Below are 27,482 nucleotides of genomic sequence, written 5' to 3' on the forward strand. Positions count from 1 at the left end.
ATGTGCAGAGGTGGCTGGTTCGATCCCTGATCAAGGCATATACAGAAACAGATCAATGTTTCTGTCTCTTGCTCTCTCTTTCACTACCAACCAGAGCAGCTCTATTCTGATCGACCTGAGGACAGCCCAATCAGGGGCCAGGGGCAGGGACTTCTGCCTGTGTAAGCCAGCTCCCCTCGCTCTGGGTGCACACTTTCCCTTTCCACCAAAGACTGAAGTCTGCATCTCCCTGGCCAAACTGAAACACCGGATATCTTGCCAGAGTGAGTGGAGCAGACAGCACAGTGCACAGCAGGCCAGCCATGAACAGGGCAGAGCTGTCTAGCTGGAGAGGGGTCTGGCCCCAGGGGTGCCGCATAACCATTCTGTTTACACAACTGTGCTGTATCACCATTGAGCTGTTTTGCACTGAATAAAAGTTTCCTTCTTCACCACACCCAAAATTGGGGATGCCTGTCGGTGTTGAATGGACGCCAACCAGATTGACACTATTCGACTCTATCAGTAGTTATTGTTTCTTGCAGGCAATATTGGGTATCACAGCTAATAATAAAGTGAAACAACCCCATTCTGAGCACACACTAATCACTAGCTGGGGCTGGAAGACCTCTGGCATAGAATGGCAAGCACTAGAAAGTCAAGAGGGCAATGTGACATTTAAATTTTTGTTTTGATAATACACAAAGAAGATGACCCACTTGAGAATAATTATGAGTTTAATAACCCAAAAAGCAGCTACATGTCCACTGAATCTCTTTTATGGTTGTTATAATTTTAAGAGGGGAGAGGCATGCAAATCTCTACCAAACCTTAAATTTTAGGGAACTGCCTCAAAAAATAAAAGACACCTATCAGCTCACATTTAAAAAATGTAACTAAAAATAGCCCCGGAGCTAAAACATCATCTTGAGAGGAAAGCGTGAGGAATCTCTATCCACTACCCACTCTGAACACAGGTCTAAAGAGCTATTCTCAATAACCCTGTTCCTTTAGTTTCTTACCCGAATATATACCGCCAAACTTTCTCATACCATCATTAAAACATTTCCCTTCTATCTTTCTTGTTTTGGTCTGATGAGAAAAATTAGATATGCTTGTTAAAATTTTTTTTTAACCAACAAAGCAATATCTAACATGGTAAAAGTTTGTTTAGGAGTGATTGACCTCTGCAAGTAATCTTATTTGGCGGCGGCCACCCCTGTGAAAGGAGGAGATTGACAAAGGTCTGACCTAGGTCTGATTTATTGGGGGGGGGTGTGCACGCACGCATGTGCAGGAGAGAGGGGTGTGTCTGATTATCTTCAAAGGCGTATGGAGAAAGGATGAGTTGGTCAGAAGCTCAAAGACCCTGTGGTCTAAGCCAGGGGTCCCCAAACTACAGCCCCCTGAGGCTATTTATCTGGCCCTCGCCGCATTTCCGGAAGGGGCACCTCTTTCATTGGTGGTCAGTGAGAGGAGCATAGTTCCCATTGAAATACTGGTCAGTTTATTGATTTAAATCTACTTGTTCTTTATTTTAAATATTGTATTTGTTCTCATTTTGTTTTTACTTTAAAATAAGATATGTGCAGTGTGCATAGGGATTTGTTCATAGTTTTTTTTTGTTTTGTTTTGTTTTTATTCATTTTAGAGAAGAGAGGGAGAGACAGAGAGAGAGAGAAGAGGGGGAGGAGCTGGAAGCATCAACTCCCATATGTGCCTTGACCAGGCAAGCCCAGGGTTTCGAACCAGCGACCTCAGCATTTCCAGGTCGACTCTTTATCCACTGCGCCACCACAGGTCAGGCCCATAGTTTTTTTTATAGTCCAGCCCTCCAATGGTCTGAGGGACAGTGAACTGGCCCCTTGTGTAAAAAGTTTGGGAACCCCTGGTCTAAGCCATTGACTTTACATGGCATAAGACATCAAGTGACCTCCGTCCTAGCCTTATCCAGGTTGGATAATTACAGTCACAGCGGAATCCAAGTCTTCGATTTACAGATATAAAATATAAAATAAAACCAAGTGATGAATGAGAAGCACTTGAGGGTAATGGTCAACTCCTGAAGGATCAGGATGGCTTGGCAATATCTTGAGCGGGGATGGGGGGCTCTTGCCCCATTGGTAGTAGACCAATGACAGAGGTGACACAGACTTTGAGTACACAAAGCATACTCCGTGTAGCCTCTAAATGTAGCCGGTACTTTCTGGCCCCATAAGGCTGGGTGAGAGCAGATGAGTTCTTTGGTGAACAAACATGACCAGAAAACGTGCACAAAAACATCCATCAGCCGTAATGTCAGTGGAGGCCCATGCAGTGCCATTATGACTCCGTAACCACATAATATTATTACTCCATAACTATGTAACATTATTTTTTATTTTCTTTTTTTTAATGTAACATTATTACTCAACTATGTAAGCCACTCTTGGAAATCACACCTTATCTTTCCCAGCCACGCCAAGCAAAAGAATAATTAAAAAAAAATGATTTGACTTTCTGATCATTTCTGATCTTCTCTTGATGAGAGCAAAAGTCACTGCCATGTCACAGATCACAGAAGTGCAGGGGCCTCGGAGGCGGTCACGGTGACAGTCCGAGGCTGTCAGCCCCGATCAATCACCTTCCATTAAGTAAAGGTTTTCCAATTTTGTGCTTTTCCCCAAAGCTTCATGTTGCCTGGATTAAGCTGAAGTGTCATGTTGCCTGGATTAAACTGAAGTGTCACCATTTGAATTTACTGCTCCCTAAATAAATGTTACTATCAGAAAAAAACTAGCTTTTCCCCAGTAGGAACTCAAAATCGAAGCTGCCAGCAGTGATGTGGCCACCTATAAAAGCGATCTGACCAGACACTTCACAGGGGTGCATTACACAGACTGCACGAGCAACCGGGGCCCAGGTGGGAGGGAGCATTCACGGGGCCAGGAGAAGGAGAGGCCTACAAGCTACACACATTTTAGCTTAATGAATATGAAGCAATTCCGGTATAGTCATGGTAGTGCCACCACACTCTCGGATTTCAGAAGAAGGTTTCCTAGGAGTTTTATGCTATATGGTTTTACTACCTGGTTCCTATTATCTTCATGACGAAAGAGAAGCCTTTTTTTTTTTTTTTCTAAAATAAAGCAGATATGTCTAGTGGGAAAACAGTTTAAAATCAATTGAAAAGGGCATGGGACACAGAGGACCAAGGCTCAAAACCCCAAGGTCACTGGTTTGAGCATGGGCTCATCAGCTTGAGCACAGGGTGGCCAGCTTGAGTGTGGAATCACAGACATGACCCCATGGTCGCTGGCTTGAGCCCAAGGCTGCTGGCTTGAGCAAGGGGTCACTGGCCTGAGCCCTAAGTACTGTCCTCAGAAAAATGAAAGAGAAAGGAAGACAATTAGCACCAGAGGCTCTCCAAGACCTGGGCCCCGTCCTACCTGTGCAGCTTCATTTCCTGCGCCTCCAGCAGTCACTCCTGATCCCAGCCCGCCAGCCCTATTTGTCCTTTCAGACCGAGTACTGTTGCCTGCGTGGGGGCCCATGCTGTCTGGTGCTAATCTTCACCAGCAAACTGCTTCCCTTCCCTAAGACGTCCGCATTCCAAGGAGCTGAAGGCAGATTCAATGGTTCCAGGTTGAAAAAGTGTTAATGCAAGTGTTCGTTGGGCTGATTTCTAACCACATCCCTGAAACCTTGCTGAAACCCCAGTGTGCTCAGACAACATTACACAATGGTCAACCTGCCAAGAAGCAACTCTGTCCCTCAACCTGAGTCACTGAGGATTCTTAGTCTGGCCTTTCACAATTGGCCAGGTCCCTCAGACTCAGACAAGGCTCTATTTTGAATTCTAATGAGAACAAGACACACTGAATATTTAAACGGAAATTACAAAGATCCCGCTTTCACACAGATATCTTTCATACGGGTAACAGATCTGAAAATACATACAGGTACCAACGGAAAATACCAGTCTAATTTGCATTTAGAGGCTGGAAAAAGACAACACTGTTTTCTACTTGGTGCTCTCAACGACCTGGGGTGGGTGAAGAAAGGGGGGGGGGGGACCATGCAAAGACCTCAGGAAAAAATTTAAAGCCCTGGCTCAGAGTGAAAGATTCACAGAGGTGCTTGAAGCCTTTGTTAGCAACTGAACAAATTCATCACCACACCCTTCTTTGTGGTCCTCTTGCATTTCAGTCTGTACTTATAACTAGAAATTTCCTCGCTGCGGAAGCATCTATGACAGATCCATTGGATCAGCAAGGAAGATATGCTGAGGACAGGGAAACAAAGGCCCATTTCATGGCTCACAACCTAGTTTTTCACCCCCTTAAGTAAAAGAAGGTGCCAGCTGCCATCCTCAGCTAGCAGAAGCGCTCCTAAACAGCAATAGAGCGTCATGTGACAAGTAACCGAGCTACACGTGAGGGAGTTCCTAATTCCACCCCCCAAACAGTTAAAACATACCTTGCTTGCAGTTTCATGTATGGACGTGTATGTGTTTGCATAGGAAATGATTGCTCTGGGCTTGCATTTAGGAAAAGCGGGCGATTAACTCTCCCTTCTGTCTGTCTCCTGGACCAAGCCCTGCCCCAGATGCCTTTCTTATTAGGATCAGGATTTAACTTCCGTGGCAATGGGATAACCTCTTGCAAATGCTAGCGCTCATGGAAAAGGGATTTGTCTTTGTGTCCAAAGTTTCGGGATCAAGGGCGAGGAACGGAGACCCTGTGCCTGGAAGTGACATAAGAAGGACGGTGAGACAAAGCCAAGGATGCTCCGCCCCTGGTGGGAAGGAGGACGCGCACGCCGCTAGGAACGGAGGCGGCCTGGGTTGGTACCTGACGAATCAGAAGCGGGGTGGGGGGCGCAGAACAGGGGAGCACAGGAGAGCACGCCAGCCCCTCGCGGTCCAGCCCCTCTGGGGTTCCGGAGTCCCTGTCCGCCGGGTCCTCGCCCACCGTGTTGTCCCAGCCTTCCATCTCAGCCGTCAGCACAGGCGAGGGAGGCGATACCTCTCACCGTGAGCGTCTCAGGTGACCTCTGCCCAGAGGTCTCCGTTCCAAAACTAGATGTAGCAGATGGAGGGGATCCATTACACTTCCCACTTCCCCCATGGAAAGGGCTTCAGGTTAGGCAAAGGCATGTGCGTGGATCACTAGGTTTATTTTATTTTATTTTATTGTACCGGATTTCTATTCACAATGAAAGCCTCCGCTTTATAAACTTGCGGCACCTCTGTGAGATGAAACGCCACATAGTAACCACAGCGATGGCCACCGCCGTGCCCACCACTGAGCTTGACTTCCCTTCGGGCGAGAGCGCTGTTCGCAGGCAGCGTGTATTTAAACTTCACAAAAGCCTGCATCAGAACTTCCGCAGAACAGCACCGAGCCCGCCTCAGAACTTCCTGGCGTACTCCTTAGACAACGAACATTCTTGAACTCCAACCTGCGCTGCTCAGTCGGCACCTCTAGGGAAGGCTGGGAATCGCATTTTAAAAATCACTCCGAGTGAGTCTTGTCTTGGCACGTGGGTGCCATTGCACTTACAAGGCGTTAAGAAGTAAAGCGACTGCAATGGGCACCATCACCAAATGCAGGATTGGAACTCACTCGAGCTCACTGGGCTCCTAACTGCTCTAGACTTCGGTCTTCAACAATGAAGCTTGTGATTTAAATCAAAGCACTGCATATCCGTCAGCAAGACTGCCTTTAAAACCCAGATCTGCCACCAACAATCTGCATACGGTCGTAAATTTCCCAAACTGTTCTTCTCTAGAAGCATACAGAAAGGTGTCTTATTTTAAATATATATATATATAAGGTCTACCGGAAAGTTCTGTCTGTTTCTATCACAACAGGTTTCGACACGTAAGCACATGTTTATTTGGCGCATGTGTGTCTATTTTTATCACTTAATGTATACATACTGACGTAGCAAATTAACTAAAACAAAATTAATTCTCGTTAGTCTTATGTGTGAAGCGATAGTGTACCCATGGCTACTGATAAAGTTCATTTACGCCACTGTATTGTATACGAATTTCAACAAGGAAGAAATGCTACAGAAGCATGTCTGTCGCATCCGCCATATTCCCCGGACTTAGCACCCTCCGACTATCACTTGTTTTTGTCCTTACAAAATTTTTTGAAGGGCAAAAAATTCAAAAATGAAGAAGATATCAAACAAGCACTGGTTCAATTTTTCGCATTGAAAGATAAAACATTTTTCAAAAATGGGATATACAAATTGCCCTCACGCTGGCAAGAAATCATTAATAATAATAGCAACTATATTATTTAATAGTTTACTGACGGTAAGAAAAATTTGTATTTTGTTTTACTCCAAAAACGGACAGAACTTTCCGGTAGACCATCTATCTATCTATCTATCTATCTCTGCATTATACTTCCCCTGAACTAGTAACGACTCACTTCATCTGAATGAGAATTAGGTTATCTTCCAGCAATTTCGATGCTTCCTCAAAAGGGACCGCCTGCTTCAGAGGAGCAACGAAAGCCCTGCAGTCATTAGACAAACGTGGGAACTTGACGCGGAGTCAGCCGCCCTGGATGGGAGGCCGAGCCCTAATAGAGCTCTTCCTTACCACAGGATGTTGACTTCCGGTCCACCATATTCACACGCCTGGCTTCAGTGCGAAGTTTCTCATCTGTATTCTCCACTAGGTTGGCGAGGTCATCAATTATCTCTAGGAAGGAAAACAAAGATGGACGGTTAATACCCCAAATCCCCCGCTTCCCAGCAAAGCCTCGGAGCTGTGGCGGTCCTTCCGGTAATCATGCTCCCGAGTGCCGTGGGTAAAGAGGCAAAGGACTCGTGTGTGTTCTTTGAAAACTGCCATTCTGACTCAAAACTGGGGGGGGGGGGGGGCAGGGGACAGTAGTGGTAAAACAAAACAGAAACTGGTTTAACACAATTCCAGGACACAGAGGAGAAATGTCAAAAGTTCCGGGGAAAGAAAGCATGGCCCAACAAGTTTATGGCCAGCCGAGTTGTCAGTCAAGTTAACAGACAGACAGACCCACAGTATGTATAGAAGACTTAGGAACAATTGGGATCCTTCTTGGTAAAACTCCTTGATGATGAAATCTAGTCAACGAAGAATGGAGAAGCCAGAGACCATAGCATAAGAGATGATGGTGAGAACTGAATCCAGGTAAATACTAGGCAGGGAATACACAAATGCATGGATTAGGTTACAGCCAGGTAGGTGAGCATTATAAACAGTGAGGGTGTAATTACAATGGAAAACCAGGAGCAGGGGGTGGGGGTGGGGGGGGGTGGGGGGTGGTGGTGGAGGAAGGGAAAGGGAGAAAAAAAAATTGAAGGTGATAATTTCTTCATCACTCACAGAACAGCTATATTAAGTTGTTAAAAAGTGAAACATGGAAATGTAGCTTTATAAAATCACCAAAGCTTCAATGTTTCATGTCATTTTTTTTTGATAACCTTAGATGTATTTTTCAGTCATCACTGTCTCTTGAAAAGAATCTTTTATATGGTTCATCTTTTTTAATATTAATCTTTTAGAAGTGAAATTAAGCACTTAACATTTAAGATAACATACAGAGTATGATCCTAATTATATAAAAATGTTTCTATCTGTCCTTTTATTTGTATAGACCTACAAGGATATATCTGGGATGATGTTAACCTAATGTCAATACGATTATTTCTAGGTGGTGGGATCTTCCTGATATTTTCTTTATTGTCTGAATTTCTTAGAATGAAAATACTATCTTTTTCCATTTTGATTATTTTTTCCTCCCTTCTTTCCTCTGTTCCTCTATTTTCTTTCCTTTTTTTTAGTGATCACTTTAAAGATACACTGTCCAATACCCATCACCAATTTTATAGAATTAAATAAAACACACAAGGAGGTCAATAAAGCTTCTGGAACAATGTTAGAGTTGGGTTTTGAAGGCCACGTGGGTGAAGGAGCAGAGAAAGGGAATCCATACAAAAAGAGCAGCCTGTGAGGGGCCGGAAGAGTTGGGTGTTCTTCCCACTCGCCTCTTGTGCACTTCCTGTAACTCCTTTCTATGTAGAGACCCTTATTTTTGTATTCCAATTATTTGTTTGCATGTCTCTCTTTTACAGAAAGACTATGCCAGAAATGAATTTATATTCATGTCTGTATCTCCCATCCCAGGAGCCTACCTGGTACACAGCAAGATAACATAAATAAATACTACACTATCAAGGCAATGAGTGGAGTCTAAAAGATAAAAAAAGAAAAGCATTGATCAAAGCACTTTGCTGCTTCTTTAAAAGGTGGGTCAAAGCCAAGTTTGCCAGACGTTATCTACAGAACACCTGTCTAGGAACCTTGCGCTCTCCGTAACTCCCCATTCCCGCGTATTCAGTGACAGGCTCTCTCCCCCGTTCCTCTCGCGGTAATGTAAGCTCTTCTAGGTTCTCCTCTTCCTCTGAAAGGTTGGCCATCCCAAGGGTTCTGTCCATTTTTATTTCGTAATACTACCGTGGTGATTTCATATACCTTTCAGTTCATCAATATTTACATTAAAAACCTGCCAACTTTCTGCTCTATAGAGCACTCCAAAATTCTTGACCGTACGAGCAGCTGCCAACTACATATCTGCACCTTGAAGCTCCTCAGCCTTCTGACTCCCGGGGTCTCTCAAGCCCCTCACCTTCCCCCAGATCTCGCTTCCCTCAAACAACGGCACCGTCACCGTCACTCGTCTGTCTGCCCAACGTGGAGATCTTAGGAGCTCCTGGCTCTCCTCCCTTCCCCTCTTCTCCCATCATTCTATTTTTTGGCCATTCCAGTTGATACCCCCTCCCCAGTGTCTCTCAATCCTACCATTTCTCTTACACTCTGTTTCTAATCCCTCACAAACATTTGTCAGTGCTTCGGAGATGATGCCCTAAGTCAACCTTCTTGTTTCTACTCCTGAATCCTTTCAATCTATTCGCCATACTATAGCCAGGGACAGATTTTCTTTATATATTTCAATTAATTAAAGTTTAAATGGTGGCTAGTGACTGCTAGCTCTAAGTATGAAAGAAAGAAGAAAGAAAGAAAGAAAGAAAGAAAGAAAGAAAGAAAGAAAGAAAGAAAGAAAAAATGAAAACACATACCTACTACCACTATCACCACCACCACTGAGTTATGGCTTAAAAAAAAAAATCAACAGAGCCTGACCAGTGGTGGCACAATGGATAGGGCGTCGACTTGGAACAGTGAGATCTGAAACTCCGAGGTCACTGCCTTGAGTGCAGGCTCATCAGGCTTGAGCGTGGGGTCACTGGCTTGAGCGTGGGATCATCAACAAGATTTCATCGTCACTGGTTTGACCCCAAAGGTCACTGGCTTGCTCAAGGGGTCACTGGCTCAGCTGCTGTCCCCAAGTCAAGGCATGTATGAGAAAGCAATCAATGAATAACTAAGGTGTTGCAACTATGAGTTAATGATTATCATCTCTCTCTCTCTTAAAAAAAATCAACAGAGGGAATAAAAATAAATACTAAAAATGCATGATTGACTTAAAAGAAGTCAGAGAGGAAGTACAGGGGAACAAAGAATAGACAGGACAGAGAGGACAGAAATGCCAAGATGGCAGACGGAAAGCTAACTCACATGACTAGTCTATTAAATATAAGTGGACAAACTGCTCAATTAAAAGACAAAGAATGTCAGGCAAGATAAAAGAAAAAAACAACTTTCACAAGAAATTCACTTTAAATATAAAGCATAGAAAGTGTTTGCATGAGAAAGCTGGCGTGGTTTTATTAATATCAGACCAGATAAACTTCAAGCCAAGAAGCACAATCCGAGATAAAAAGGAAGTTTTTGTCATGATGAAAGAACACAGGAGACAAAAACGGAAAAATTTCCCACATGTGAATATCAAGGAAACGACCTCTAAATAACCTGTGGGGTAGAAATCAAATCACAAGAGAACACAGAAAATGTCTTGAACAGAATGATAAGGACAACCTAAAATAAAAGTTTGTGGGATGCAACTAAAACAGTGCTTAGAGGGAAGTTTATTGCTCTAAACACCTAATTAGAAAAGAAGAAAGATCTAAAAACCATTATCAGGCTAAAGTAGATCATCATACGGTCATTTCAATAAACGCATAAAAAGGATCTGACAATTCTGTGTTCATTTATTTTAAAGATTTATTTATTTTTTAAAATTTATTTATTCATTTTAGAGAGGAGAGAGAGAGAGAGAGAGAGAGAGAGAGAGAGAGGTGGGAGGAGCAGGAAGCATTAACTCCCTTATGTGCCTTGACCAGGCAAGAGCAGGGTTTCGAACTTGCAACCTCAGCATTCCAGGTCAACGCTTTATCCAATGTGCCACCACAGGTCAGGCTATGTGTTCATTCATGATACAAATCCTCAACAAACCAGGAATGAAAAGGGTTTCTTCAACCCGGTGAAGGACAGGTATGAAAAGCTTAGAGCTAACATCATACTTAATGGTAAACTCTGAACACTCTTTCTCTAAGCTCAGGAACCAGGCAAAGATAACTGCTCTGACAACCTCTGTTGAACCTTTTATATATATATATTGCTTACAAAAATTAGAGGATATTTTATTGCTTCATATTCATTTTGAAATATCCCCTAATTTTTGTGAGCAGTATATACATATACATATATTATATTATATACATTATACTATACATATATATACATTATAATATATAATTTAAACACATTTTATTATAGGTTCTACACTGTTTAATATGAAGAAAAAAGACAAAAAGATTTCAAAGGAAGATGTAAGTATATATATATATCTGACATAATTCTGTACATAAAATAGTCTATGGAATTTATTTTAAGACTACTAGAATAAGTGAATTTAACAAATCCACAGATATAAAAATCAAACATTAAGAGTACTGTATTTCAAAAAAAAAAAGAGTACTATATTTCTATATACTATGACAAGCAACTGACAAATGAAAGTAAAACATTTCAAATAGCTTCAAAAACTATAAATAAATCTAACAAAAAACATGCAAGACCTCTATGCTGAAAACTATAAAATGGTGTGGGAGACATCAAAGACCTAAATAAATGGAGTGCTGTACCATGGTTCATGGATTGAAGAACACAGTGTTTTAAAGGTATCTGTTCATTCTCTTCAATTGATTTATAGATTCAGTGCAATTTCAATCAAAATCCAAGCAGGCTTTAAAAATGAAATTAGCACCGTGGCTGTGTCTCTCAGTGGATAGAGTGTTGTCCTGGTGCGCCGGGTGGCAGGTTCAATCCCGGGTCAGGGCACATACGACAAGCAACTAGTAAGTGCACAGCTAAGTGGAACCAAGAGTTGATGCCCCTCTCTATCTCTCTCCCACCCTCTCCTTCTCATCTATGGAAAAGTAAAAATAAAAAAAAGAAATTGGCAAGTCAATTCTAAAATGTGCAAGGAATGCAAGTGATTTAGAATTGCCAAAATAACCTTGACAAAGAAAAAATAAAGGTGGAAGTTTTATATCGCCCAAATTCAAGATTTGTTATAAGTATATAATAATCAAGATACCATGGTATTGTAATAAGTATAGACAAATAGATCAATGGAACAAAGTAGAATCCAGAGACAAACGTGTGTGTGTGTGTGTGTGTGTGTGTGTGTGTGTGTGTGTGTGTGTTCAGCAAAAGACGAACCATCCCACTGCCAAGATCTTAAAAGGAGGGAGCAACAGGATGATTCCACAATGTCTTGAACTTCTAAAATTTAGTCAGAATTATTTGTATTGTCTTTCCAGCATCCATGCAAGTAGACCTGTCTGCCTCCTTCCTTCTTCCCTCCCTCCCTCCCTCCCTCCCTTCCTCCCTCCCTTCCTCCCTCCCTCCCTTCCTTTCCTCCCTCCCTCCTTTTTTCCTTCCTTCTTTTCTTCCTTCCTAGAAAATCTTAGAAATACCAAAAATTTATAAACTTTTTTGGATTTACATTTGTAATTGAGGTAATAATTTGTATATGACAAAATGCATAGATCTTTAGTGTTCAGTTCTATGTGTTTGACAACTGTATACATTAGTGTGACTATTTAGAACATTTTCATCATCTGAAATATTCTCTCATGGCCCTTTCTTGATTTCTATCCAACAGATTAGGTTTATCCTTATAGTCCATATAAATGGAATCATCAAGTGTATGTTGATATTATTTTCTTTTTCTTTTTTTTTTTTTTTTTTTTTTGTATTTTTCTGAAGCTGGAAACAGGGAGAGACAGTCAGACAGACTCCCGCATGCGCCCGACTGGGATCCACCCAGCACATCCACCAGGGGCGATGCTCTGCTCACCAGGGGGCGATGCTCTGCCCCTCCAGGGCGTCGCTCTGTTGCGACCAGAGCCACTCTAGCGCCTGGGGCAGAGGCCAAGGAGCCATCTCCAGCACCCGGGCCATCTTTGCTCCAATGGAGCCTTGGCTGCGGGAGGGGAAGAGAGAGACAGAGAGGAAGGAGGGGGGGTGGAGAAGCAAATGGGCGCTTCTCCTATGTGCCCTGGCCGGGAATCAAACCAGGGTCCCCCGCACACCAGGCCGACGCTCTACTGCTGAGCCAACCAGCCAGGGCCTTATTTTCTTCTTTTAGCCAACAAAATGCTTTTGAGATTTATGCAGTTGGTGTATTTATAAAGTAGCGCTTTATTTTTATTGCTGAATAGTATTCCATTGTACAGATCTATCCCAATTTGCTTATTCATTCTCCTACTGATGGACGTTGGGGTTGTTTCTAGTTTGGGGTTTTAATGAATAAGACTGCTGTGTATATATTTTTGTACAGATCTTTTTGGGTAATATGTTTTTATTTTTGTTTGGTAAATACTTAAGAGTGAAATTTCTGGGTCGTAGGGTAGATGTATAGTGAACTTGATTAAACTGACAAACACTTCTACAATTACCTCTGTGCCAAATCTTTTCCAATAATTAATATTGGAAGTCTGATTTTTAGCATTCTAATGGGTGTGGAGATTTTCCCGATCTTGTGACACCTTGATACTTTGGGCACAATAGTCCTTGTGGATACATCATTTCAATTTTGTCTAGTCAGCAAAGACCACAGCTGAGTTTCTGTAGTATCCTATATACCAGTAGATACTTTTAGGATCCATTCTCCACAGCCTATCAGGATCTCCCACAGTAACACTCCCACTTCCTGCAGTGTCTTGGTCCATGGTTCTCAGGCCCCCTGACGGCCAGAGTTCGATGACACACTCGAGCGCTGCACTATGGGGCCTGACACTCAGGGTTAGCAAGTCTTTGGCACTATGTGAAAGTCAAGCACAAAACATTCCTTGTCAGACACTAAACATGTCAGCTGTTATATATTAACTGAGTTTCTAGACAGAGTTCTTTATGTAAGTATTAATGACTTAGAGGTAAATAAAAATATTGTAGCAGATTAGCTCAGCAAAAATCAGCAGTAAACACTGAAGGGGTTAATATTTTAATATTAGACCAAATGTAAAGTTTTTCATTTTAGTTGGTAAGCCACTTCTGTTGACTAGTTTGCTGTTTATTTTTTTAATTATTAAAAAACTCTATTTTTACGTATGAGTTATTTCATTGAGGTTTATAAATGAGAAGGGAAAAAAGTATAAAAAAATAATCCAAATGTCCTAGTAATCACTTCTATGTGCTCCCTTCTAAGACCTGACAAAAATATCTTTTTATATAATTGCAACATAGTAACATGATATCGTTTGTACCCTTTCATGGTGCCACACTGCCCTCACAGTTATACTTTCTAATGGTTACAAAACATCCATTCATTAAATAAACATTCATTAAAAATAACTCATTGTGAAATACTCAGAATGCCTCTCTATTTCTCTGTAATGAGTCAATGAATTCTTTCCTCTATTACCATTTTCCTTCTTTTGTGTCATTTCCTTAAGTTAACAAAGTATGATTATGATGGCTGCATGGACTTTGGAACACATTGCTAAATCGATTTTGTGTTTTTTGTTTTTTTATTCAAAAAAAGGTTTATACTGCCACTGTTGGTTGGTTTGATAGAATTACTCCACTTGTCAGTAATTATGACCTTGGAAGGCTATTTCCCAGGGCAGGGGAATTCCCAGCCTGCAGCCCACTGGCTTCTAAGGGGGGATTCCCCTAACCAGAGTCTATTACTAGCAAATTAAACACAGGTTTCAGAGTGCAGGTTGAGAAACAACCAGCTGATTCTTTCAAATTCCTGACAGTACAGCCTCCAAAGAGAAACTGATCCTTGCGTCCTGGCAGGTACTCGCCTTGGTTTCCAGAGGAGCCTATTCAGTTCTATCATGTGTGAACTTGAGGCACCCGTGCCATTCCGACACAGAATGGGAATAAAATGGACAATGTGAAGAATGATGCAAAATTAACAGGATCTAAAGCGGTAACAAATATTTATTACATGGCCTCAAAATATCTGACTCCAGTTATATTTCGTATTCTTTCCTACTCCCAATTACAGTCTCAAAAAATTCTATGGAAAGGCAGAAAGTGTGCTGTATATTTTCAGATAAGTATGATGCCTTTTGTAATCATAATGGATGCTGGCAGTTGTAACATCGTTATGTTATTACGCCTTTTGCTTATATAGCTAATGACATTTGAAGACTGTAATGCTGGTGGCCGAGGCCAGGCAGGTCCACATGGGATTCGGGCAGACAGCAGAGGAACTGCAGAGCCGGAAAGCTTTGGGCCATTCCCGTTTAACAGATTCTTGCAGTGGCAGAGGAGCAAACAAGCAGGGGAAACCCCTTCTCACAGCAGGAGGCGAACGACCAGCAAAACCGTGGCAGTGGCGGTAAGAGATCCACAATCCGCGCTGAGTGAAAGTGCCTGTAGCCTTACACGGGCTCTGCACACGTGGCTCTGCCACATGCTCACGCACTAATCATGCCAAGTGCAAGCGAGCAAGCCTAACACAGCTGTTTTCCCAACACAGACTACTATTAGAAAACACACAGTGAATAAAGAGCTTTTCTTCTTCTTTTTTTTTTTTTGTATCTTTTTTCTGAAGTTGGAAATGGGGAGAGACAGTAAGACAGACTCCCGCATGCGCCCGACCGGGATCCACCTGGCACGCCCACCAGGGGCAATGCTCTGCCCACCAGGGGGCGATGCTCTGCCCCTCTGGGGCATCGCTCTGCCGCGACCAGAGCCACTCTAGCGCCTGGGGCAGAGGCCAAGGAGCCATCCCCAGCGCCTGGGGCCATCTCTGCTCCAATGGAGCCTCGGCTGCGGGAGGGGAAGAGAGAGACAGAGAGGGAGGAGAGGGGGAGGGGTGGAGAAGCAGATGGGTGCTTCTCCTGTGTGCCCTGTCCGGGAATCGAACCCGGGACTTCTGCACGCCAGACCGACGCTCTACCACTGAGCCAACCGGCCAGGGCCTAAAGAGCTTTTCTTGAGGGTGTTTGTATAACTCCCTCTATTCCCTATGATGGAAACTAAAAATGGGGGGAAGGGAAATGACCTCTAAAAATGCTTAATCCAAGGAAAAAATATCACAGAAATCTGGAACAGAAAGCCCAATCTGTGACTCAGCAAGGAGAAGCTCTAATTCACTGATGGCACCCTCCCTGCAGCAGGGCGGCTGGCAGGAAACTCCAGTGCCCCAAGCAGAGCCCCTGGGAAGCGCTCAGGCTCTGGGGGCTCAGGAGACATCCCCTCGGCCACACCTGCCCCAGCAGTGTAAGCTGGAGCAGGAGGGCCAGGCTGGGCAGAGAGCACAGGCTCCCTGCCTCTGTACTCTCTACCAAGGCCTGTCCTTCTTTCTCCATCGGGGCCTAACGATGTGTGCACCTGCACTAAGTAGTGTCCTGCCCAGCTTCTAACAATAGACAGATGCCGACCTCTGTGTGTGAAGATGAGCAAACAGCCAACAGGTGCAAATGAAGCCCTCAGAATGAGGGAGCATCTGGGGATATCTGAGGGGACGCCCTCTCCCCATCCGTCCTGTGTCCCTGCTGCCCCAGAAAACACAGTTCCTTCCAGAGTGTCAGAAACCTTGAGAAATTGGTTTCTTAAAAAAAAAAAAAATTCAAGAAGATTGGTTAAGTCACGATAGGATAATACAAAATGTAAAATCATGGTAAGTTATGAATCAATTAAATGTAATATAGAATTCACATACAGAAAAGGACATGCACCAAAATACATGTACAGTTCATGAGTTCTTACGAAGTGAATGCCCGTCTCATTACCGCCTCGGTCAAGAAAGGGGAGTTGCAAGAACCCCAACACCCTCCCTCTCCCCACCCTAGGGTTCCCATCTAATCACCACCTCTGCCCTCTGCCCTCAGCACCTACCATTCCGACTTTTATAGAACCACTTTCGTGCCTTCTTGCATAGTTTTAGCACTCAGAAATAACCACTTTTTGCCGCCGCTTAGGTAATAATTGGTTCAGGAAAGAATCGTCCAAGAATGTTAAGACCACCTGGGAAAGGGCTGTTGAGAAGCCGCAGGGCCATCGTCCCAGAGTATCACACACGGGCTCCTTCTTAGTTCCAGAGTGGAAACAGTACCTTTACAATGATGAAGTGTAGCAGTGAGCAAACTTACCGTCAGCAACAAGAGGACTGACTGTCACTTTAGATCTTCGGTAATGCAGTGGGAAGTATACAACTATATTTATGTGGTCTTCTACCAAGAAGAGTTGAACTTCAGTCTGATCATAGGGAAACACTCAGGCAAATTCAGACTGTGGGAAATCTTACAAGACAGCATGCATTCTTTAAAAGAGTCCATAGCAGAAAAGGGGGGAGGGGGAGATGTTCTAAATTAAAGGGCACGGCAAAGAAATACAATATTTAATTTTTGAATACAGGAGTTAACCCTCAAAAAACAGAGTGATTAAAGAACACTATTGGGGCAATTAGAGAAATTAAATATGGACTCCATATTAAACAATATTACATCAAAGTAAGTCTCTTAGGTATGCTAATGACATTGTGGTTATGTAGGACAACATGATAGTTCTTAGAAGATTCATGATGAAGTATTTTGGAGACACTTTCACCTACTTTTAAACAGTTTACCATGTATATATATACACACACACATATACATATACATATGTATTTGTATTATATATATATATGTATGTATGTATGTGTATATATATTCACACATACACACACACTAAGAACAAATATCTGAGGGCTATATCTTCAACTTCCTGTAGATTTGTAAAGAAACTAAATAAAAAGCCAAAGATTCAGAAGACTGGGTTAAAGAAAAAGAAAAGAAACCTTATTATATATATAGGAGGGAAGTGCAGTGTACAGCAGGATGGGGTAATTAAACCTCAGTTTTCAAGCTGGAAGAACAGAAAGGGAGACCCTAAGAGACCAAAAAGTACTAAGAAAATGATGGAGAGGAAGGAACTTAGGAAAGAAACTCCTTAAAGTTGTTTATAAACTCCTGGACTCCTCTCGTCTATGCATTCATGGAGATGAACTACAAGACAGATAACCATCCAACTCCCAGACTGGCCACTCACTTGCACACCTACGGGACAGATCCAAATAGCACTGCAAAAGCTTTGAAAACTTAGTTGACGCTAGCACCACAGGCCTTAGAAAGCTAGTTGGAAGTTTTGACTTCAAGCCAATCAAGTCAAACGCCTGCTAAAACACACAAATATCAACATCCCTGTGGAATTTAAACAAGAGTCAGAGTCTCATGATATAATAACCAAAATGTCCAAGTTACAATCCAAAATTACTAGGCATATGACGGACCAGAAAATCTCAAGCTGCATGAGAAAAGACAATCAACAAATGTCAATGCTGAGATGACAGAGTTCTCTGACAAAGACTTTAAAGCAGTTACAATAAAAATGCCCAACATTGCCTGACCAGGTGGTGGCGCAGTGGATAGAGCGTTGGACTGGGATGCAGAGGACCCAGGTTCGAGACCCCGAGGTCGCCAGCTTGAGCGCGGGTTCATCTGGTTTAGCAAAAGCTCACCAGCTTGAGCCCAAGGTCACTGGCTCGAGCAAGGGGTTACTCAGTCTGCTGAAGGCCCACGGTCAAGGCACATATGAGAAAGCAATCAATGAACAACTAAGAAGTCGCAATGCACAACAAAAAACTAATGATTGATGCTTCTCATCTGTCTCCATTCCTGTCTGTCTGTCCCTGTCTATCCCTCTGACTCTCTCTCTGTCTCTGTAAAAAAAAAAAAAAAGCCCAATATTGAAGGTGAACACTCTTGAAACAAATGAAAAGAAAGTTTCAGCAAAGAAACAGAAAACATAGAGAAGAACTAAATTAAATTCTGAAACTGAAAAATATAATAATCAAATTAGAAAATCTCACTGGATAGGCTCAATGGCAGTATGGAGATGGCAGAGGAAAGAGGCAGGGAACTGGAAGATAGGTCAATAGAAATTATCCAATCAGGACAATAAGGAGAAAAGAGAGTGGGATCAGGGGAGGGGGGAAGACCATAGCCTCAGAGACCTGGAGACAATCACAAAAGGTCAAACTTGTCATCAGAGTCCCAGAAAGAGAGCAAAAGAGTTGTGGGGCAGCCAAAATATTTGAAGAGACAATGGCTGAAATTTTCTTAAATTGGGCAGAAAACATAAACATTCAAGCCCTGGCCAGTTGGCTCAGTGGTAGAGTGCCAGCCTGGTGTGCAGGAGTCCTGGGTTCGATTCCTGGCCAGGGCACACAGGAGAAGCACCCATCTGCTTCTCCACCCCTCCCCCTCTCCTTCCTCTCTGTCTCTCTCTTCCCCTCCCGCAGCCAAGGCTCTATTGGAGCAAAGTTGGCCTGGGCACTGAGGATGGCTCTGTGGCCTCTGCCTCAGGCGCTAGAATGGCTCTGATTGCAACAGAGCAATGCCCCAGATGGGCAGAGCATCGCCCCCTGGTGGGTGTGCCGGGTGGATCCCGGTCAGGCACATGTGGGAGTCTGACTGCCTCCCTGTTTCCAACTTTAGAAAAATACAAAAAAAAAAAAAAATACAAAAAAAAAAGAAACTCAGCAACCCCAAACAGATAAACACAAAGAAATCCACACCCAGACATATCATATCCAAACTGCTGAACACTAAAGACAAAGAAAAAAATCTTAAAAACAATCAAGGAATAATTTGACATATTACTTACAGGTAAACACACATTACTTACAGGTGAACAAAGAGTTGAAAGAAAAAGGAAGTGTAACATTTTTAAAGTTCAACAGAAAGAAAAGAACTGTCAACACAGAATTCTATATCCCATGAAAATATCCTTCAGGAATGAAGGTGGAGGATACACTGTCAGATGAATAAGTACTAAAAAAATTTGTTGTCACCTGACTGGTGTGGTGGCACAGTGGATAGAGTGTCGGCCTGGGATGCTGAGGTCTCAAAACCCCAAGGCTGCTGGCTTGAGCATGGGGTCACTGGCTTGGCTGGAGCCCCCCAGTCAAGGCACATATGAGAAAGCAATTAATGAACAACTCAAGTACTATAATTATGAGTTGATGCTTTTCATCCTTGCCTTTCCTGTTATTGTCTGTCACTCTCTCTTGCTTTAAAAAAAGAAAAAAAAAAAAGACTGTGCTATGGACGAAAGGGTAATGGGACAGAAAAGAGTCCAGAAATAGATTCACACATATGGCTCAGTAAAGTTCCAGGGATGTCCTTCAGACCCTCAGGTTCCATACGAAACGTCAGCAGGCCTAGTTCTTCCATTTTCTTAGGAACCCTATTTATATGCAACAGTGAGAATACGGCAAGGGAATGTGTGAATTTTTGAGAGGCTCCTGAGAGCAATATACTATTTCTGTTAATCCTGAGGAGAACCCTGTGAGGCAGGTGTGACGAGAGGCGAAGCTCAAAGAGGTTCAGTGACTTGCAGTCACACAGCTGGTCCTTGCAATCTGTCTGTCTGATTCCAGAGTCTTTTTAGTCACATTCAGAAAGAAAAAAGAAGATGCCAGATCAAACATTTCAAGACTACCTTGTTGTTCTGTCTTGTTTTGCTTTGTTTGGAAGATGACATCATTCAAGCTTGCCCTATAAAATATTTCTAAAAACTGTTAAGTAAATGTCTAATTACAATTTACTACAATGAATATATTAGTTTATTAAGCCAAATTTATAATCCAGTTGGGTGTTTTTACATGCTGTGCATACACTTTGTAGTAACTGGGGGCTTTTTTTTGCATAGTCAGTGGAATTAATGTAAATGCTATGAAGTTAAAAAATGATCTTATTTGTAACTCATAAAAATATACTGTAGTTACTTGTTGTTATGCTATATCTTGTTGGACATTACCATGATTATCTAATGCCATAGGTATGCTCCAGAATACACCTTCCAACTGAGCCAAGGCCATTCGCTAACATTTCTTTTCTCTCACAACTAATTACAGGGACCCAAACTATTATATCTCTGCTCCCTCTAAAAATAGTACACATCTCAAATCCAACAGGGTGTCTCTCTGAGGAATTTCCTTTCCTCTGGGATTCAAAAATGCTAAGAGGAGATCACAGCCTTGCATTCCCGTATCTGGTGTTGCTACTGCATAGTAAGAGTGTATTCATGATACTGAATATTTAGAGCATGTTCAAATTCTTATAACATCATTAGAACAAAATATATAAACCTGAAAAGAGAACATTAAGAATGGAGAAAGTCTTGAACATTATTTCTGGGCTCGTCCTTTTAGAGCTCAAGAAACAAGACTAGCTTTTAATGAAATTCATAAACTGGTGTTGTTTCCAAAGTTAGGGCTTACTCTTCCTGTTTCAACCGGATTTCATGTAGATAACAATTTAAAAATTACTGATGATGGTCGTAACACAATTTTAATGCGCTGTAATTATGTTATTATCTCATCTGATACTCCTCACAGTCTGGAAAGGTAGACAGGTAAACTGTTACAGTATTTTATAGATGTCAAAACAAGCCCACACAGAGTATGTAACCTGTCCAAGTTACCCCACTGGCAAGTAGTAACGCTCGAGAGGACGGGTCTCTGGATTTTGATTCGAAAGCTTGACCTAGTAGCTCATGCCTTTTATGTCTCAAATTTCAGGTCCATGCCTAACTCCAGACTAAACACAGTCTGCGTTTTTCCCATTCCAGAGGCACAGCGCCTGCCCTCTCCGTATTTTCCTTGCTTACAGAAGATCTCTCATGGCGCTGAGGTAGTTGGGTGAGACTTACGTTCTCCTTGAGTCCCATGACGTCTATCAGGCAGGAAGTTGGAACTTACCAAGTTGGAACAACTTGTTTTTGTTTTTTGTCTTTAAACAAATAACTTGAAAAAGCAACGATTTTCTGCTTTTACAGAAAAGTTCCCTACCTTTTTCCTAACTAGTTTCCACATTCCGGACATATTTTAGACGTGTTTCTCCGTTCTGCAAAGGGAAGCTAAAGAAAAGAGATCCAGGCCAACCTTCTCCTGAGGCCGGTATTTATAGGCAGGTCTCTCAGAGCCACATATACCCATGTATCTTTGACATTCTGATTACATATACATTGTATACATACACTTTTAATAATCCTAGTGTTTTACTTTATATGTATTTCTGAATATTCCCAGCACAGGAAAAAGAAGACTTCAAAGGCAAAGTCCCATATGAAGCATACTATAACTAAACAGGGTGAATGGGTGCCCGTTAGTTAAAGAACTGCTGACTTGAAGATGGGACAACAGACTGATGCTTTGCATTTTATTTTATGTCTCTGTGCCAATTATCGATCTGTTGTCTCTCAGCTCCAAATTCACCCTTCCCCACCGACTCTGCCGCTAATGGGCTGAACTCTGAGCATCGCTCCTTTGCAGGGAGCATGACGTCACCCCGATCAGCAGAGGGCACTGGAGGGACACGCAAGAGGAAGGAGCGTTCCAGGGTCCGGCGTGCTCATGTTTTTTCTTCTGCTGCTGCTGCTGTGCCTGTCCCAGTGACTATGGGTCCAAACAACACCCCATGGGGCTGGGTCCCAGCTGTGAGCAGCGAACAGACAGCCCTGCCGTGAACTCAGAGCCTCGGCCTGGCGACCACCTTGCCATGGTCCTTCGGACATGGACATCCTGCCAGCGGCCCAGTTCCCAGTGCCAGGACTCACCCCACGTGCCCGCCTACCAGCCTCTGCCTGCCCTCAGCCCCAAGAGTTATATATCCTGCCCGCCAGTCCTGGGTGTGGTTCCTCACTGGCCGGCCTCAGTTCACTGTCAACCCAAGGGCAGCATTTTCTGTGGACCAGCCCTGCCCCGGGCAACCCAACGAACTTCTCTGACGAAGTCCACGCCTTCCCCAGTGAGCTCTGAACCCCACCCGGGGAGCTCTGAGTCTGGGACACGGCGCACCGCCGAGGAAGGGTGTATGGCACGAAATGTGGGGTTCCGAATACGGTTCCTAGAGAATGTGTTTCAGGGGAGAAGGAGGAAGCCGTGAGAAAACACGGGAATGAATCCACATCAAAGAAAGACAAAGAACACACTGCATTCCCAGAGTGCTGGCCCAGGGACACCCCTCAAACAGTCAGGCAGTTGCCCCAGCACATTCCGTCCAGATTAGACCAGGAGAGAAAAAACGCCAACGGCAAGATGAAACCAACACACTCCTGCCTACACTGGTGGCTCCGCCCCTAAGTCCACGTGACGAAACCTCTAAGTTCTGATTTTTTTAGTGGTTTATATGGCATATCGATAGTCGAGTATTTGTATCCCAAAATAATGTGCTGCTGTTTCTTAATGTCTTCAATCTTAGGTTCTGTTGACTTGCTCCAAAGGAAGACGCTCATTTAACCTGCAGTAATCCTGTACATAACTGCACACTTCCCCTCCCCCACTGCTCCCACATTTTAGTTAAATTCGTGTTTACAGAATGATGACTGTGTCAGTGTTGTTGCTCATGCGAAGCGACAGTGTGTACTAGAATGACCGTATTTCCCCATGAATAAGATGCACCTTTTTTCAACAATTTTGGGGTCTAAAACTGCGTGCATCTCACACAGTGGTTGTAGATTTTTTTTACTTGCATTTCCTGCTTTTTCACGCTTGTTTTTGTGCTCATTGTTGTAGCCACCTGCCTACACTGGTGGCTCCGCCCCTAAGTCCACGTGAGGAAACCCAGCCTCCCCCCATGATGACGTCAGGAGGCGGGGCCTTTGAGAGGTACTTAAACCAGGAGGGTGCAGCCCTCATGACGGATGAATGCCTTATAAAGGGGACCCTATAGAGCTCCTGGCCCCTTCTGCCGCTTGAGGACACGGGAGAAGTCTGCAAACCGGAGGAGGGCCCTCACCTGGCCACGCTGGCGGCGGTCGCAGACTTCCGGCCGCGGGAAGTGGGAGAAGTTGGTGTCTGGTTTCCAGTCCTCGCAGCCTCTGCCCTTGTCTCAGAGCAGCCAGAATGGACCGAGACAGCTACTGACAGCATTCGTGATTGAGAAGAATTTTACAACTCTATCAGACTTTTTTGGGGGGCGGGGGTAAGAATTAAAAAAATTCAATAGAGACAACCAAACAAATTACTGACCTTAACGAGAAAATGGTGTCAGGAAATAACATCTACCATATTTCTCCCAGGTACAAGATGCTCACATGTATAAGACGCACCTTAATTTTGGGGCCCTACTTTTGAAAAAAAAAAAGAATTACATGAAGTTATTGAACTCAAGTTTTATTCATCATAAAATTCATACAACTCCTCATCACTGTCAAAACTCCCATCCATTAGCTTGTCCTCATCTGTGTCTGATGATGAATCACTGTCTTCAACAATGAGCACAAAAACAAGCATGAAAAAGCAGGAAATGCAAGTAAAAAAAATCTACAACCACTGTGTGAGATGCACGCAGTTTTAGACCCCAATATTGTTGAAAAAAGGTGCATCTTATTCATGGGGAAATACGGTCATTCTAGTACACACTGTCGCTTCGCATGAGCAACAACACTGACACAGTCATCATTCTGTAAACACGAATTTAACTAAAATGTGGGAGCAGTGGGGGAGGGGAAGTGTGCAGTTATGTACAGGATTACTGCAGGTTAAATGAGCATCTTCCTTTGGAGCAAGTCAACAGAACCTAAGATTGAAGACATTAAGAAACAGCAGCACATTATTTTGGGATACAAATACTCTACTATCGATATGCCATATAAACCACTAAAAAAATCAGAAGCGCTACTTCTCGGGGGAAGGGCTTCCAGGAGGAGAGGGCTGATGGGAGACCTCCTGCCTCTCCTCTAAACCTTCTAGTCCTCTCTGATTTTCAAACTATGTAGAGGTATTATTTTGATAAAAAAGAAAACAACTTAGAAAATTAAGGCTGAGGAAGAACTGTAAATGAAAAACACCAGGGGCGAATATGACAAAAACTCTTAAAAGTCTTGGAAATGGGCCCTGGCCGGTTGGCTCAGCGGTAGAGCGTCGGCCTAGCGTGCGGAGGACCCGGGTTCGATTCCCGGCCAGGGCACACAGGAGAAGCGCCCATTTGCTTCTCCACCCCTCCGCCGCGCTTTCCCTCTCTGTCTCTCTCTTCCCCTCCCGCAGCCAAGGCTCCATTGGAGCAAAGATGGCCCGGGCGCTGGGGATGGCTCTGTGGCCTCTGCCCCAGGCGCTGGAGTGGCTCTGGTCGCAACATGGCGACGCCCAGGATGGGCAGAGCATCGCCCCCTGGTGGGCAGAGCGTCGCCCCTGGTGGGCGTGCCGGGAGGATCCCGGTCGGGCGCATGCGGGAGTCTGTCTGACTGTCTCTCCCTGTTTCCAGCTTCAGAAAAATGAAAAAAAAAAAAAAAAAAAGTCTTGGAAATGCCACTTAGGCAATGCAGAGACCCTGACGGTTTTTAGTAAGCAAGTAACATGATCGAAACTGTATTTTACCAAGAAAATTATTGAGACAGAAAAAACAAAGAGTGGAGTGAAAGAGGGAGAGTTTGAAGGTTTAAAAAATAGCCAGACATTTTTTGTGGCCACCATACTGATATGAGAGGGGAGAGGGGACCCTGGACCCTGAATTTGGTAGGAATATCAGAAGGGTCTAAGCAGTGACTGCGACAAGGGTGTCTCCCTCTTTATCCATCTAGTAGTGCTCTGTCAATTAGTATTCGATATAGATAAGGGGAAAGCCAGTACTATTATAGGCCTCTTGTAGAGCATCTTCTCACATATGGATACAGAACGACCTTGAGTTATGAATCAGTCTTTCAAGAGATTTCCCCTAGTGTGGATGTTAACCATGTAGCAATGAGGCCACCCGTGATACAGCTGACCACCAAAGTCCTGGACCTCAGGGCTGAGAGGCCACACCTTAAAAGTGAGGATGCGTGGTTACAGACCGACAAGCCACACTTAGTCACCCATCCTTTTCCTCACCAGGGCGCTGGCCTCCATGTCCAGGTTAACTGTTTTCCTTTAATAATGCGGCCACAAAAAGCTGGGTCAGAGAAAATGAGGGAGACCATGTATCTGGACTTCAGGAAGATGTGCAACCACAGAGCTGAAGCTATTATCTCCTGCGATTAAGCCATTAAAAATGTGTCCTATTTTGCAAAAGCAGTGGGGGAGGGTGGGCCCTAGGAAGGTCGGTGAGAATCAGGGGCTTCTGAGAAGTTAGGGTACCTGCTCCAAGAAGCAAAGTAAGTCACAAATTGGAAATCAGAGTTAAGCCCCGGGACCCTGCCCCCAACACTCCCCGCCTCTACCGTTGAGAACCTTCTCCTCCTTCCCAGTGTGGTCCTCGGGTCAGCAGCGGGGTCCACCCCCTGGGGGCTTGTTAGACAAGCAGAACCTCAGGCCCCACCTAGGAGCTAATGACTCAAAATCCCCCGTGATACTTATGCCCATTAAAGTTTGAGAAACACTGGCTTAGAAGATAGAGAACGGAGTCCTTCCAGCTTCCCACTCCCCAGGGCTCTCCAGATGGTGCCGGAAGGGGTGGGACGGACCCCCTCACCCCCGACTCTGTCTAAAACTGCCCGGCAGCAGAGGAAATGTGTGCCAGTGCGAACGTGGTAAGGGGCACTTGGCAACCACATCTCTTCTAGAAACTGACCGAGGACCATCATTTTATTTTCTCGGGAGCTTGACCTTAGACAAAAATTTAAAGCACAAGGAGGGACCAGAGATTTTCCTTTTCACTGCCTCTTTTATTTAAACAAAACAAAACAAAAATACTAAACATTAATTTTAGTTGTACTTAATTGAATAATTTCTCAGGGGAATAGTTCAGGGAGAGTTTAAAACTGCCTGTTTCCAAAAGCCATTACAAATTGGCATATACTAGAATGTCACCGTGCCAACCCAAACAGCGTGCTTCAGTGTCCGGGGCCGCCTCCCCTCCAGATGTGTGCTGAACTCCTAGTAACAGAAGCGGGCGAAACCATATTTACACCAAGTAGTACTTTGAATATCCTTTTCCAATTATCTGGACTGAGATAATAGATCCCAAACTGGGAGCACTGGGTGGGCGGAAGACAGGGCCGTGGTTTCTCCCCTGCGAGTATGTTTTATTAGCAAACACTAAGAGAGAGGATGTGTCCAAGAGGAAAAGAAACCTCCTTTGCCACATGTCATCATCTGAACATCTATAAAGTTAGAAACTATCCCATGGTCCCCTCTGTCTAGCTCATTAGCAGATTTTTAAAAGATTGATTCTTCCCCCTACCCATGAACCGTAGGGAGAAACGAAACTCGAGTGAAAGACACCCAAGAGAATACTTTGGCAAGAGAAGCGAGAGAACAGACCGAAGTGGTTGGCGTGCAGGTGCTGCTCCTCCCCGCTTCGCCCCGGACGCCAGCCCGCCCGGGTGCCCTCCACGCGGCTGGGTACTTGCACTAATGGCCCGGGTTCTGAATTTACTCTTTGCATTTTTTACCATATTTACAATGACACTCCCAGGTCAGCCATCACTGCGCATGACTGATTTGTTAACACATGTCCCACATTAGCTCTGCTGATAAGGGGTCATCTCTTTATTCTCTCATTTAAAGCATGCATACACAAAAGTGAAGTCATAGAATGCACACTTTTTGCTAAACTGAAGTTTCCAGCCTTACCATGCATCTAATGAATGCCTATTTAAAAATTCAGGTGTGAGTCCAGTAAGTATTTCTGTGCAGACGGGCGCACTGTTGAGTCACGGTGGCCACTGGCCCCCACACATCATGAACTGCGGTAACGCGCCGTGCAACCGCGGCATGCCTGGTGACTGAAGTTGTCTGTTTTCACAGATGTCACAGAGGAGCCATCTGAAAAACTGCGCGTACATGCAGCTGTTCTTGGCTGCTAGCAAGAGACACTTGGAAACCTTGTTCCCTCAAATGTTCAAAATTGGAAAAGGTTTTCTAAATAAAAATTAATTATCGAATTCCATGTGTTGACAAGCAAACACTCTAATGTTTATGCTTCAACTTGACAAGGAAATTTAAGCATATTACCCAGAAACCTCTAAAGAAAACAAAGTCCATGTATGGTACTCACTTCGTTACATTTTTTCCCCCTAAAATGTTTAAAAGCATTTTTATCGTGGAATGTAACGTGCATAGAGA

At 43.7% G+C, this 27,482-nt stretch overlaps 1 protein-coding gene across 1 annotated transcript in view; it reads right to left on the bottom strand.

The window, feature by feature from the left end:
• The window catches only part of STX8 (syntaxin 8), a 227,673-nt gene that overhangs the window by 91,061 nt on the left and 109,130 nt on the right, over positions 1 to 27,482 (bottom strand). The window contains exon 7 of the mRNA XM_066264299.1: positions 6,581 to 6,682. Coding sequence (XP_066120396.1) covers positions 6,581 to 6,682 — 102 coding nt within the window. The remainder of the gene's footprint in view (positions 1 to 6,580; positions 6,683 to 27,482) is intronic.

Source organism: Saccopteryx bilineata, chromosome 2 (assembly GCF_036850765.1).
Source record: "Saccopteryx bilineata isolate mSacBil1 chromosome 2, mSacBil1_pri_phased_curated, whole genome shotgun sequence".
NCBI lineage: Eukaryota > Metazoa > Chordata > Mammalia > Chiroptera > Emballonuridae > Saccopteryx > Saccopteryx bilineata.